The sequence below is a fragment of the Cajanus cajan genome, chromosome 8, assembly GCF_000230855.2.
Source record: "Cajanus cajan strain Asha chromosome 8, NIPB_CcT2T_4, whole genome shotgun sequence".
NCBI lineage: Eukaryota > Viridiplantae > Streptophyta > Magnoliopsida > Fabales > Fabaceae > Cajanus > Cajanus cajan.
In genome coordinates this window covers 11,580,528-11,593,215 of record NC_138524.1, presented here as the reverse complement: position 1 = coordinate 11,593,215, position 12,688 = coordinate 11,580,528, and the positions used below count along the sequence as shown (strand labels likewise).

Sequence of the window (12,688 nt, the reverse complement as noted above, 5' to 3'; positions counted from 1 at the left end):
TTATCTTTTTAAAACGATTTAATCCTCTTGCACGTGCAATTGGGAGAGGAATATTATCATGGTTATACGAGTTTATGACATTAGCATCATTTTAAACTATAAATCACACCTACGTATATAAATTAAAAATTAATAATTAATGGGTAGTGCGATCGTACAGTCCAGCTGGAAACACCGTCAGTAATAGCAAAATCGAGACACAAACAAAAGCTGATCGTGAAAAGCACAACCGCTGCCATGTAAATTTAAACCACTACGCTCTTATTCATATATTTTATTAGTATTAATAATAAGCAAAACTCTTTTATGCATTGTGAGAGAGAAATATACATTTTTTATTTTTAGAAATATTATTTATTTTTGTTTGAAGGAAAAATATGAAAATTAATATAATTGTGGTTCAGTGACAAGGGTTGATCCACATTTAAGCAAGGTCAGAAATTCGAATCCTATTTTATATATACAGTCGCGTTAAATCTTAAGACCAGTTATCGCACCTTTTGAATTGCCTTAAACTTAATAAAGAGATTAGTTATTACTATCGACAATATACTCTATTAACGAATAAAAAATATGAAAGTTAATGGTGTGAGGCCTCCAAAAAAGTAGTAACATAAAGAAAATATGAAAAATATGTGGCATTGCGGTCCCTATAGTTCTGACACTGTAGTGGAGTGAACAGCTTCGGCCAGCTGTTAGCGGGCATAGTAACACACACTAACACCAACGGCAACATTTGCCACGCACCACATCCTCTTCTTGGTATTTGAAATCCACCCTGGCATCTGATGTGGCACACTCCTCCATCAATCTCATCTCATCTTCTCCCATAAGCCACTTCTCTTCTCTCTACACATTTTCACTATAAAACCTCTTCACTTCTCACTCACTTCTCCACTACACTCTATACTCTCTCCCCTTACCCTTCTCTTTCTCTTTCCCTCCACCAATGTCTGCTTCCTTTGGCCTCTTCCTAGGGCTTGTCTTGCTGGTGGGGGTGGCTGTGTCTGCCCCTTCCAGCTTTGATCAACTCTTCCAACCAAGTTGGGCTTTTGACCACTTCATTCATGAAGGAGACCTCCTCAAACTCAAACTTGACAACTATTCTGGTATACCATCCTCCAACCTTTTACTTATTTTATAACATCCCACATCGTCTAACCATAAGGGATATCTTCATTTTATAAGCTGATTTTTTTAATACAACCCTTAACGACAAATTTAATAATGGCATCATGCTCTTAAATTTCTCGTTTTGTGGTGCTAACCGTTGTTGATATTCGGTGTGACATTTTCAGGAGCTGGTTTTGGATCCAAAAGCAAGTATATGTTTGGGAAAGTCACCATCCAGCTTAAGCTGGTGGAAGGTGACTCTGCTGGAACTGTTACTGCTTTCTATGTAAGTCAAGTCAACAAAATTATTCTTAAATCAACTAATTAATCTTCTTAGTTTTAATTATTGAATATGAGGAACATATCTAAAATGATGTAACAAAAATTAATTGATTAGTCATCTATGGAGATGCTCTACCTCCGGGACCCCATTCAATGCATACAATTTAGTAGTTCAATGTAAACAACATTGTGCAAAAAGATTTTGCTTTTTTTTGGGGGTATGTTATTGGAATAAAGACTAGTAACACGACTATTAGTGGCAGCTACCTACTACTACTACCACCTTTTACCCTCGTGATTTACTTGGCATCCAATAAATATTTGCATTTATTACTCTTGTCCCAGTTTTTCCAATCTAAGAACCAATGCTGGGTTAAATCCTATTGGGGGAACTTTATCTTCACCATGATTATGATCAACCATGCTAATAGCCCTGTGTGATTCATATTATTCTGTGGTTGAATTGACTTTTCACTTTATTTTTTTTTTCTGGATTCAATTATTGCGGAATCTAATCGAGTCTGACACGGTGATTAATTGATGTGACGTAGATGTCATCGGAGGGTCCAAACCACAACGAGTTCGATTTTGAGTTTCTAGGCAACACCACAGGGGAACCATATTCGGTCCAAACCAACGTGTATGTGAACGGAGTGGGCAACAGGGAGCAGAGGCTCAACCTTTGGTTCGACCCCACCAAGGATTTCCACGCATACTCTATCTTCTGGAACCAACGTCAAGTTGTGTAAGCACCCTTTCCCCTTCTTAATTAATTCACACACATTGCATTAAAGTTAAAGTCCATAGGAGCATATGCAATGGGGGTTGCTTATAAGCAACTCCCATGTCAGCCCTGACTCATTTTATGGGTTGCTTAAATTTTAGCAGAAATAACTCTGTTAAAATTTAAGCAACCCATAAAATGAGTCAGGGCTGACATGGTACTGATTCACATAGGGATGTGACATAGGGAATTTAAGCAACTCATAAAATGAGTCAGGGCTGACATGGTACTGATGTGACATAGGGATGTGACATAGGGAGTTGTTATAAGCAACCCATTACGGATGCTCTTAGGGTCATTTAAAAAAAATTGGAAATTGCCTCACAAATCACAATGGTTCTGAAAAAAGCTGTCTGCTTTTTACGGTGGTTGAGCTATCATAGACTTGTCTTCACTGTGTACCCATTGGGTATGACAAAATGGAATCTTGGACAATTCATGCCGATGGGGTTGTTTTTGGCATGTGGTACAAGGCTTTTCACTTAATGAAAATGCATGTTACTTAATTATACACAATGTAATCCTAATGTTGTGTTTTGAATTTTGATTGTATGATCAGGTTTTTGGTGGATGAGACGCCAATAAGGGTGCACACAAACATGGAACACAAAGGGATACCTTTTCCAAAAGACCAACCAATGGGTGTGTACAGTTCCATATGGAATGCTGATGATTGGGCTACGCAGGGTGGTCGTGTGAAAACGGATTGGAGCCACGCGCCATTTGTTGCGACCTACAAGGGGTTTGAGATCAATGCTTGCGAGTGCCCTGTGTCAGTGGCTGCAATGGATAATGCTAAGAGGTGTAGCAGCAGTGAGGGGAAGAAGTATTGGTGGGACGAGCCTAATTTGTCTGAACTCAACTTGCACCAGAGCCACCAGCTTGTGTGGGTTAAGGCAAGGCACATTTTCTATGACTATTGCTCTGACACTGCAAGGTTCCCAGTCACGCCTGCTGAGTGTGTCCATCACCGTCACAACTGAAACTGCTTCTAGCTAGTCCTACTCTTTTATTTGGTTATCATTAAAAAAAAAAAAAAACATGCATGGGGGTGGAATGCAAACTTGTGGAACATGTTCTTCATGTTTCTGAATTCTCATTGTAATATATTGCCACAGCATAATGTGAATTATTAGTTCTTCACCTTGTACAATCAATTTCATTTCAGTTTTCAAATTTGCTTTCATTAGTATTAGATTTCATCTTTCTAAACAAGATGTTGGTAAAATAAAAATATATAATTGAGAATAAATATTTCACTTCAAGTAATCGATCAGATTTTTTTCACAAAAGTTAGTCATCATTCATGTTAAAATAATTTATACAAATAAAACACATGGTTATGAGAAAAACCCATGTTGGTTCTGAGTGCTAATATGGTTGGATTGGTATAGTGTGGGCACTAATCTAATGGATAAATCTTTAGGGTAGTGACTAGAATAGGCACTAATCTACTGCATTAGATTTATTCGGGTGGGGAGTGGCTTGCTTACTTCAATGAATCCACATATGCAATGGGACCACAAGCTCACGGGTTGATTGCATTGGGGGGACCAAAAGAGTAAAAATAGGGTTTGATGGGAGGGGAAGTAGGGAATGGAGACAGGTAGAGGTAAAGATATAATTAGATAGATGAAGCCAAGTATTGTGTTGTGGGCCAAAAGTTTTTAAGGATTGAGGACTTTGCTTTGTGGGGTAAGGTGCAAGAGTAATGCCCGTATTTTGCAACCATTTTTCATAAACAAGAGAAGAGGTACTAAGAAACGAGTTTGTGAGTGTGTTTGTGTATGTGTTACTATAGTTAGGAGAAACTCCCAAATTGGTGGTTGTTTCGTTTCTATGGGTAGACAGTGCTAGAACGAATCAGATTCAATGATCAACAAAAGAAAGCCAAAATCAGATGCATAAACAAATCGAAAAGCAAGCGGACAGAATATTTAAACTGTGCAATTTGGAAAAGGGTTTTACGAATATGGTAATCATTTTCAACACCATCTTTTGTGAGGAATATGATAAGATATGATTGATTGTATCGATTTTGGAGAAAAAAAGAAACAATAATTATGTGCATGGCAATATCTTTTGTAGAACTTTATAAATTTTGCACAAAATGTGTTTTTTTTTATACTAAATGCAAGATTATAATTATGATGATCAGTCATTTCTTTTTATTGATAAAAATAGAACAAATACGAGTCTTTAGTTGGTAGGTGCCTTCAAAATGGCCTATATAGAGTAGGGCAACTTGACAACAAACATGTGAAACCTATGTTGCAATTAGGGTGGTTGACCCAATAATTATAACAATTAATTTGATTAACACCTTGTTAATAAGGTTGGGCCCTTTGCTTGCGTGGACAATTAAAGTTTGTCTTTAAGAGGATAGAGGCTCAAAGGTGATGATGGCTTCCTCCGTTTGAAAGGGATTCTTTTGGGCCATCTTCAATGAAGTGTGACAGAAAAGTTAATAGGTCATTTTTTTCAACTCAAATCATTCAATTGAGGGTCCTATTTGGTTAAACGATATGACATGTTTTGGTGTTAAAAATTCAAGTACCTATTGCATTCCCAGTCAATTGCTTTGCACAATGAACTCCGGAAAAAGGTAAATTTTTGGTTATGAACCAAGAGTATTCAAAGAGCACAATGAATTATCTTTTTTTTTTTTACTCTACTTTTTTATTTTCTTTTCTAAACACATTTATATCAGAGCCAAATTTTTGTCAGAGCAGTTATATTTCAGCTAAATAATATTTAATTGCACGGCGGAAACGTTTTAAATTGGGCTACTTAGTTTTAGTTTAAATGAATTTTGGTACATTTATTACTTTGGTACAAGTTACCGTTGAATTGTTTCATAATCAGGTAAGGTAAGGTTAATTTTAGTGGATTAAATTTTGCGAAAATAAGTTTAAACTAAAGTATGTCACAATTCCCAGTTTCGCAGAATATGAGTTTACACTTGTAGTGATTTTTTTTTTCTTTTTAAGTTTATTGAAATGGTTTACTTAGTGTCCTGAAAATTAAAGATTAAATTACGCTTATGAGATGTATATTTAGTTGATCAAATATTATCTTAACACAAATTTAAGTTAAATCTGATACTACTAACCATAGCAGAGTTTATAACTATTGGATTATTATATTTAGATATTTTATTTTTCACAAATATATTTAGTAGTGATTTAATTATTTTTAAAATAAAATACCTAGATTAAAGTGTGTTCTCTTAATTTGATAAAATAAATTAATTATAAATTATTTAAAGAGTGTGCACTCTAATAGGTTAGGAGACATATGAATACTAATAAGGAGAGAGAAATAATATAGGACATACACTTTAATTGATTAGAAGATATATGGGTATTAATTAGATAAATGAACTACTTTTTTTAATTTTGATGACTTAAATAATTGAGTCTTTTATATAAGGAAAAAGTAATATAATTCAGTTGTTTGCGATTAATATTCCGTATTAAATTTCTAAATAGATAAATAAATTTTTTTGTTCATAAACATGATTCATATAATATTTCAAAACTGACAATTAAAAACTAATTTGTGTTTACTGTGATAAATGAACTTTTAAAACCAACTTCAACATTTATTTTGATTGAAACTTAATTTTAAATCAAACATAATTGGGACAAGAAAGGACCAAGTATAACACACTCTATTATGTTAATCAATCTTTTTTTTAAAAAAACATAAAATTATGAGTAAAAATTATCAAATGAGTGAAAACTACGTAATTTTGTAATTTTTAAAAGAAGCCAATAATAATAAATATGTAAAAGAAATGTGTTACTTATATTTTTCCAAACAAATAATTAGTGTTCGTTGAGTGGGGAAAATTTAGGATAAACAAGCTAATATATAAACCAAATGTAACCTTAGAATGAGGTGTTGTATATAGGATAATAATTAGAATTGACACAAACGTTAAGTTTGTCAAACTTTTGTTTCAGGCCTCTAAAAAATTATTCGACATTAATATTTATACATTTTTTTTACTATTATTTATATGGATCATTTTTGTAATTATTTTTATTTTCATTTTTATATGGATCATTTTTGTAATATTGTGCAATTTTATTAATTTAAATATTATGACTAGTTGATTAGTTGTTGTGAAACTCTAAAGATTTAGGAATCTTAATGAGTTTTATCATTAAAGAGTTATTCTGAGTAGATGTCAAATTGACCTGTAAGGGAGAGAGTTTATAAGATATTTCTTAAGAAGTGGACATCATATGTTCATTTCTTTTAGTAAACCTAAAGAGAAATTAAAGAGAGGAACTCCAAAGTTAGAATTTCTTCTTTCTTCTTTAGAGTCTTCCCGAGAGTGTAGAAATCCTTCCCGAACAGAATGGTATAGTTGTAATTGAGATTCAAAGCTTTGAAAGCTAAAGATTAGAGAGTTGATGGATTTGTGTGGAGTTGGCTTGGAATGGTCTCATTCGTCATTCTTCCTATTTTCTTATCTATTTTCAGGTAAGGGAAGCTTTTGGAACTTTTGTAGTTGAATGAATTGTTGAATTATTACTTGAAGTATGCATTTTCATGGTTGTGTTGATTGAATTGGAGATTCAAATGTTTATGTTATGAGTTCTTCATCACCATTGAAGAAATTGAGAAAAACATAATGATTTGATATATTTATGAGTTGCTTTTTGGAGATTATGATGTATAAGCGTAGAGTATGGTGTCTTGTCTTGCGTTTTATTGTGTTGCATGTTGTTTTGGACTAGCAAGATTCCAGGTAAGGAAAATGTGATTATGCTAAATGTAGAATTCATCACATTGGGGGAATTGGTTGTTAAAAATTTCTTACTAAATTTCCTTGGTTTTCAAAAAATTTTCTAAAACTTTTCAAAGTATATTGATCTATAATTGTATATAAGATATCAAGTTGAGATTCTATGCAAATTCAAATTCACTCAGTTCTACCTACACTATTCATGTTTCATACCACATAACATCAAGCATAAAATCATAATTACAAGAATGTAAAGACAAGTGTAAGGATAGAGAAAAATACATAGCAATTTTATACTAGTTCAGCCACATCTGCTTGTAATCTATATTCCAGTTTCTAGTCAACTCGACTGAAATTTCTCACTAATCTCTAATATCAAAAGTTTTACAATCACAATACCACATGGAGTTCACTTCTACACTATTTAAAAAAAACCATTTTTTGCACCTTAAGAAGCATTTACTTATAGCACTCCACTACAAGATTTTGTTTTTTTAAGAAGTCTACTTAAGAAAACAAATCTTAAAAGTTAAGAAACGAATTCACTTAATGTACAGAACAAATCAGATTAGATAAATCAACAAAAGTAACTTATCCTATTACTCCATGAAGATAATGATCAATTCAGTTCTTGAAGTCTTTCTTGAGGTTACCACAAAGGTTACTAAACCTCTACTTACAAAGAAAAATGTTTTCCATGGAGTGTTTTTGAAAAAGATATCACAAAAATTCAAGTCTCTTTGTTCTAAGTGTGAATATATATATATATATATATATATATATATATATATATATATATATATACACACACACATAAATAATCAATTATTTACATGGATAATCGATTATTTTGTTTCTAGCAGATCTGAAAATCAACTAAAAATAATTTAATTGATTATTTTGAGCAATAATCAATTATTACAACAATTATTTCTCAAGTTACTGAAAAACAGAACAAGTAATAGATTATTACTCAAGATAATTGAATATTTTATGTGAAAACTTAATACATCAATTTTTCATATCATTCCTTTTCACAAATCAATTTTATAACTTATCTTCATCACCAATCATCTAGATAAAGATATAAGACTAAGTTACTTACTAAGCACAAAGCATACAAGCAACAAAGCTTTAAACATACAAGCTACAATTTGCACTCTTTTTTTTTTTCAAGAGACTCAAAACACAAAACAAGATGCAAGTTGCAATCCTTTCATTCAAGAGGCTTATATTTGTAATCATCAAAACTAATCACACCATGTCTTCATCTTGAGCTTAATCAACATTGTTGTGGATTTTTAATCCAAATTTGTTGTTGATCTAGCAAGTCTAAAAAGATCGCTTTGTTAAGTTGGTTTAATAAGGTCAAACCACTTACATTGCTCACCTATGCTGTAAAGGATCTCTTGGTTCAAAATGCGTAATGATGCATATAATTGTTGTGTTGTGTATATGTTGTAGTGTGATATGTTGTGTTATACATATGTTAAGTGATTATGTCGAGAAGTCAAATGTTGTGCTATGATTTAAAATGTTAATTTGTGTTAATTACGCAGAGCATTTGCATGTGTTGTGTTGACTGTTGAGTTGTTGTAGTTGTGTATAGTTAGTTTTATGTTGTGTTGTGTTTCTTTCAATTTTGAATTATGGTATATGTGTGTGTAGAGGATTCTGATGTAGTTCAATTGAAAAATATTTATATTTTCAATAGATTTATTTCATTTACATATATATTATTCTATGTATATTCAGGAACTGTTTGTATAATAACTCTAAATTATAATAATTAGGTTTTTCACAACTAGTTGTTGATCTATAAAATATAGAAATCTATCATACTATTACAATTTTTTTCCTTATTTTTTTTTTTAACTTCTTAAAACTACCTTTTTTTTAAAGTAACTTCTCTCTTAAAATTACAATAATTGTTCATAAAAATAATTAATTTTCTCTTTTAAAAAACTGTCTTTTTTCGTACTGGTAGAGAATAAATGAAGTGAGGTGTGCAACTCTTTCGTTTCTCTTCATTTTTGGAAAGAAATTTTTTAATGTGGATTCTAAAAAGAAAAAAGGAAAACTTCTTCTCTAATTGTCTCTCACCCAAAACTGGTAACTACATGTATGTTTCCGTTTGCATCAATGGAAAATCTCTTTAATACATAAAAATATGGAACAAATTGTTGTTGTTTTGAGTTGCAAGTTTGTTTAAAGAAGTTTGAAAGTTATTCCAAACGCACACTACCAAAAACAGTGTTATGGATTTGAGAAACAACAAAATGTGAAAAACTCAGAAAAAACAATTTGACAATTGTGCATTGATTTGATGCTAGGCCTAGTAATAACCACCGACAACCGACACATTTGATGTCTTCACATTGGGAAATTAAATCCAAAAACAATTGTAGCATCAGACGACCCTTGGGATAAGGATGGCTTAATGTTTGTTAGGGTTAAAATAAAAACAAGAAAAGAGTTTCAATTCAAAGGATCATGACATTGTGGGATGAGAGCTATCAATTGAAGTGGACGTTGGACCCCAACACGATAGATAATCAATTTTGGACTAGCCCATGATGAACAAATTTTATTGGGGGTTAACTTTTAACCATGTAATTAAAATTAATTAACTATGTCATGGTATACTTTATTCTTGTGGCCATAATGTACCAATCCTTTTGTTAGGTTCTGTTTACGAGAGCAAACGTGGACGTATTATAAACAATGAAACTAAAGTGCATCACCTTCTAGTGTTTGGAGAGATTGCAAATTGATGTTTAAATTAGATGTAATGATAAAATGGCCCAGTTAAAGTTGGGTTTGATAGTGAAGAAATATTATTAATCTAAAATCAATTAAAATTATAAGATAATTTAATTTATATTAACTATTAAGATACTTTTATTTTCTCATTTGTATGTTTATTCACGAGAACTTTTTAGGTTGGGAATACCATGATCCACTTTATAGAAATTAGTCAATTCTGAAAACTTTCAAATCCTTTTTGTTAGAAATGGAAAGCACGAAAAAGAATAAAAAGAGGGTAGCCGAAAGAATAGAGTTTATGCTCGTGCATAATAGAGCTTGATTCCCGTAAATAATAATTTGCATAAGTTAAAGAGGACCTATACTTTAATTAAAAGCTCTGCAAATTATCTTAAGTGAATACATAAAATTAATCATGTAATCAAACAAGTTTAATAAGATTATTTTGAGATTAGTAGGTCTTTGATCCCACATAAAGGAAGAATTATTGTAAACTTTTGAAGTTGTAAACTTAACAATTAAGATTGCTTCAAATCCGAATTTTGAATGATCGAATCAGAAGATAAATTATAGGAATACCATTCTGCTAATGACTTTACTTTTTCATCATAAATGAGAAGGAAGAATTGTTACTTTACCATAAAAGAGAAAGAAATGAAGCAAGTGTGGAGATATCTTCATCTTTTGATACTTTGCTAAGAAAATTTAAATCAATTTAAGATCGATCTTCGTTACTTTAATGCAATGCGATATGTTGTTGTCGTGCATAACTCATATTTTATAGGTGAGTAGATGCTTGTAAAATTGTATTAGTATATATAGAGAGAAAGAAGGAACTTATTTACTTTAAGAGTAAGTATATTTAAACTTATTTTATTTAATAACTCATTTTTATATTAAATTTTAACAATTCAACCACTAAATTATAAGTTTTTAATATATAGATCAAGTCTGTAAATTTTTAAAAAATTTAAAAATATTTTATGATTATCTATCAATTTGAATAAATGAAACAAAATATCAAATAATTTTTAAATTTTTTAAAAATTTGTAGACTTAATTTATACATTAAAATATTTTAATTTAACAGTTGATCATTGAAATTTAATGTAAAACATTAGTTATTGAGTAGTGTAAGTCTAAATAAACTTATTCTTATTAATTTGAATTATTGAAATGAAGTATTAAATAGTTTTCAATTTTTTTTTAAATTTTCATATTTGATCTATGCATTAAGAAATTTAAATTTAACGGTTGGATCGTTGAAATTTGATATAGAACATGAGTTATTGAACGAAGTAAATCTAGGTAGACTTATTCTTAGAATAAACGGATCCTTCTCTATATATATATATGATGTAATCTTATTTATATGAACTCCAAAATTACTTATAAGAAAAAAAAAATTAGAAAGAAAAATGAAATAGTTTTCTTGATAAGTAAAAAATTAATTTATGCATAAATTAAATAAAATTTTAAAGAAGTTAATAGAAGAAAGTTTCTACAAATTATATAATGCATAAACTAGTTTTAACTTATTTTGATAAATTTATTTTAATTTATTTTTGTTTTTCCTTAAAAATACTTTTAAAAAAATTTATCCAAACAATTCATAATTCTTGATTGTCAGTTTTTCACATTGTGTGAATATGTTAATGGAAGAAAAGAAAAAAAAGATTCATAGTCGATCTGCTTCAAAGATGTAGTCACCCACCATATCGAAACTGGTTAAATTGTTGTATATATGTGTATTTATTCAGCTGTTTTAAAATCTAGTTTTGCTATCTGGGTAACTCTTATAAAACGAGACATTGTATGATCAAGGGCATATATTACTTTCCTATGAAAAAAAAGGCAAATTATGTAATTATTTGTATCAAACACAACATTTTAAAAAACATAAATTCTACTAGTAATCTTCTCTTTCAAGTAATTATGTTATTATTTTTTATTATATAAATCATATTAATATTAAAAAATTCTCTCAAATAATTTTTGACAATATTGTCCCGTGTACGGATACTCCTTCTAGTATTATTTATTATTTATACAATACAATTTTATAACACCATTTCTGATATTATTATTTTTCTCTCTATCTCTATATGAAAGTAAAAAATATATATATATTCACATTTCTCTTTGTTTTCTCATTATATTGTAGCAAAAAATTATTTTATTGATGTTGGTCTGGTAATTTTCCAGAAGAGTTGGCAGCAATTTTAAATGGGCTGAGAAAGGCCTGCATGGAATTAGGCTGATACTGTTCGAAATCTCTGGGCCAACGATCATTTATACTAGCTTCATGATATTTACACCTCCTCTTTTCTATAAGTACACCTCCTTTTAAAAAAAAATAATTAAAATTTTAAAATATTCTTAACTTTTTTTTTAAATTTTTTAATTTTACATAATAACATTTAATTTAGTAACCTTTTTTTTTTACATATTTTTTCTCTTTTTTTTAATTTTTACATGCACTCCCTTATTTTTTCTTCACCCCACCTATTTTCGTAGCATGTGAAAATTGAAAGAGAAAAAAAAAGTGTATGAATAAGAAGAAGAAAGTAACAAATTGAAAGTTAAAAGTGTAAAATTAAAATTTTTAAAAAAAATTATAATATTTTATATTTTTTTTTAAAAGAAGGAGGTATACTTATAAAAAAAAAGGAGGTGTATATATCATGAGCCTTTATACTAGGCTCATGATATATATCTTCTTTTTTTATTTTTTATGAGTATACCTTTTATTTTAAAAAAAACTAAAGATGTATTTATAAAAAAAGATCAGCCTTCATTCTATTGGTGGTGCCAGCCCAATACATACTTTAAGCTTATAAGTGAATTTTAAGATGTGTTGTTTTGAATTTTAGTTGTTCTTGTTTTGTCCTCTCAAAATTTAACTATATTCGTGTTGATTCTTGCAAATTTTAGTTAACTTTGTTTTAATCATCTCAAATTTCGATCTCTATAATTTTTTAGTT

The 12,688-nt window shown here is 30.0% G+C and overlaps 1 protein-coding gene across 1 annotated transcript; it reads left to right on the top strand.

The window, feature by feature from the left end:
* The first annotated feature begins 876 nt into the window (after positions 1 to 876).
* LOC109812773 (xyloglucan endotransglucosylase protein 6) lies at positions 877 to 3,332 on the top strand. The gene is made up of 4 exons (XM_020376818.3): positions 877 to 1,109; positions 1,299 to 1,399; positions 1,947 to 2,140; positions 2,739 to 3,332. The coding sequence occupies exons 1-4, from the start codon at positions 950 to 952 to the stop codon at positions 3,160 to 3,162; spliced, it is 879 nt and encodes a 292-aa protein (XP_020232407.1). The 5' UTR covers positions 877 to 949; the 3' UTR covers positions 3,163 to 3,332.
* The last annotated feature ends 9,356 nt before the right edge of the window (positions 3,333 to 12,688 follow it).

Coding starts and splice junctions, on each gene's coding strand:
- LOC109812773 (XM_020376818.3), top strand. CDS start 950: ATGTCTGCTTCCTTTGGCCTCTTCCTAGGGCTTGTCTTGCTGGTGGGG. Junction 1,110..1,298: donor CAAACTTGACAACTATTCTG/GTATACCATCCT, acceptor TGACATTTTCAG/GAGCTGGTTTTGGATCCAAA. Junction 2,141..2,738: donor TGGAACCAACGTCAAGTTGT/GTAAGCACCCTT, acceptor TTGTATGATCAG/GTTTTTGGTGGATGAGACGC.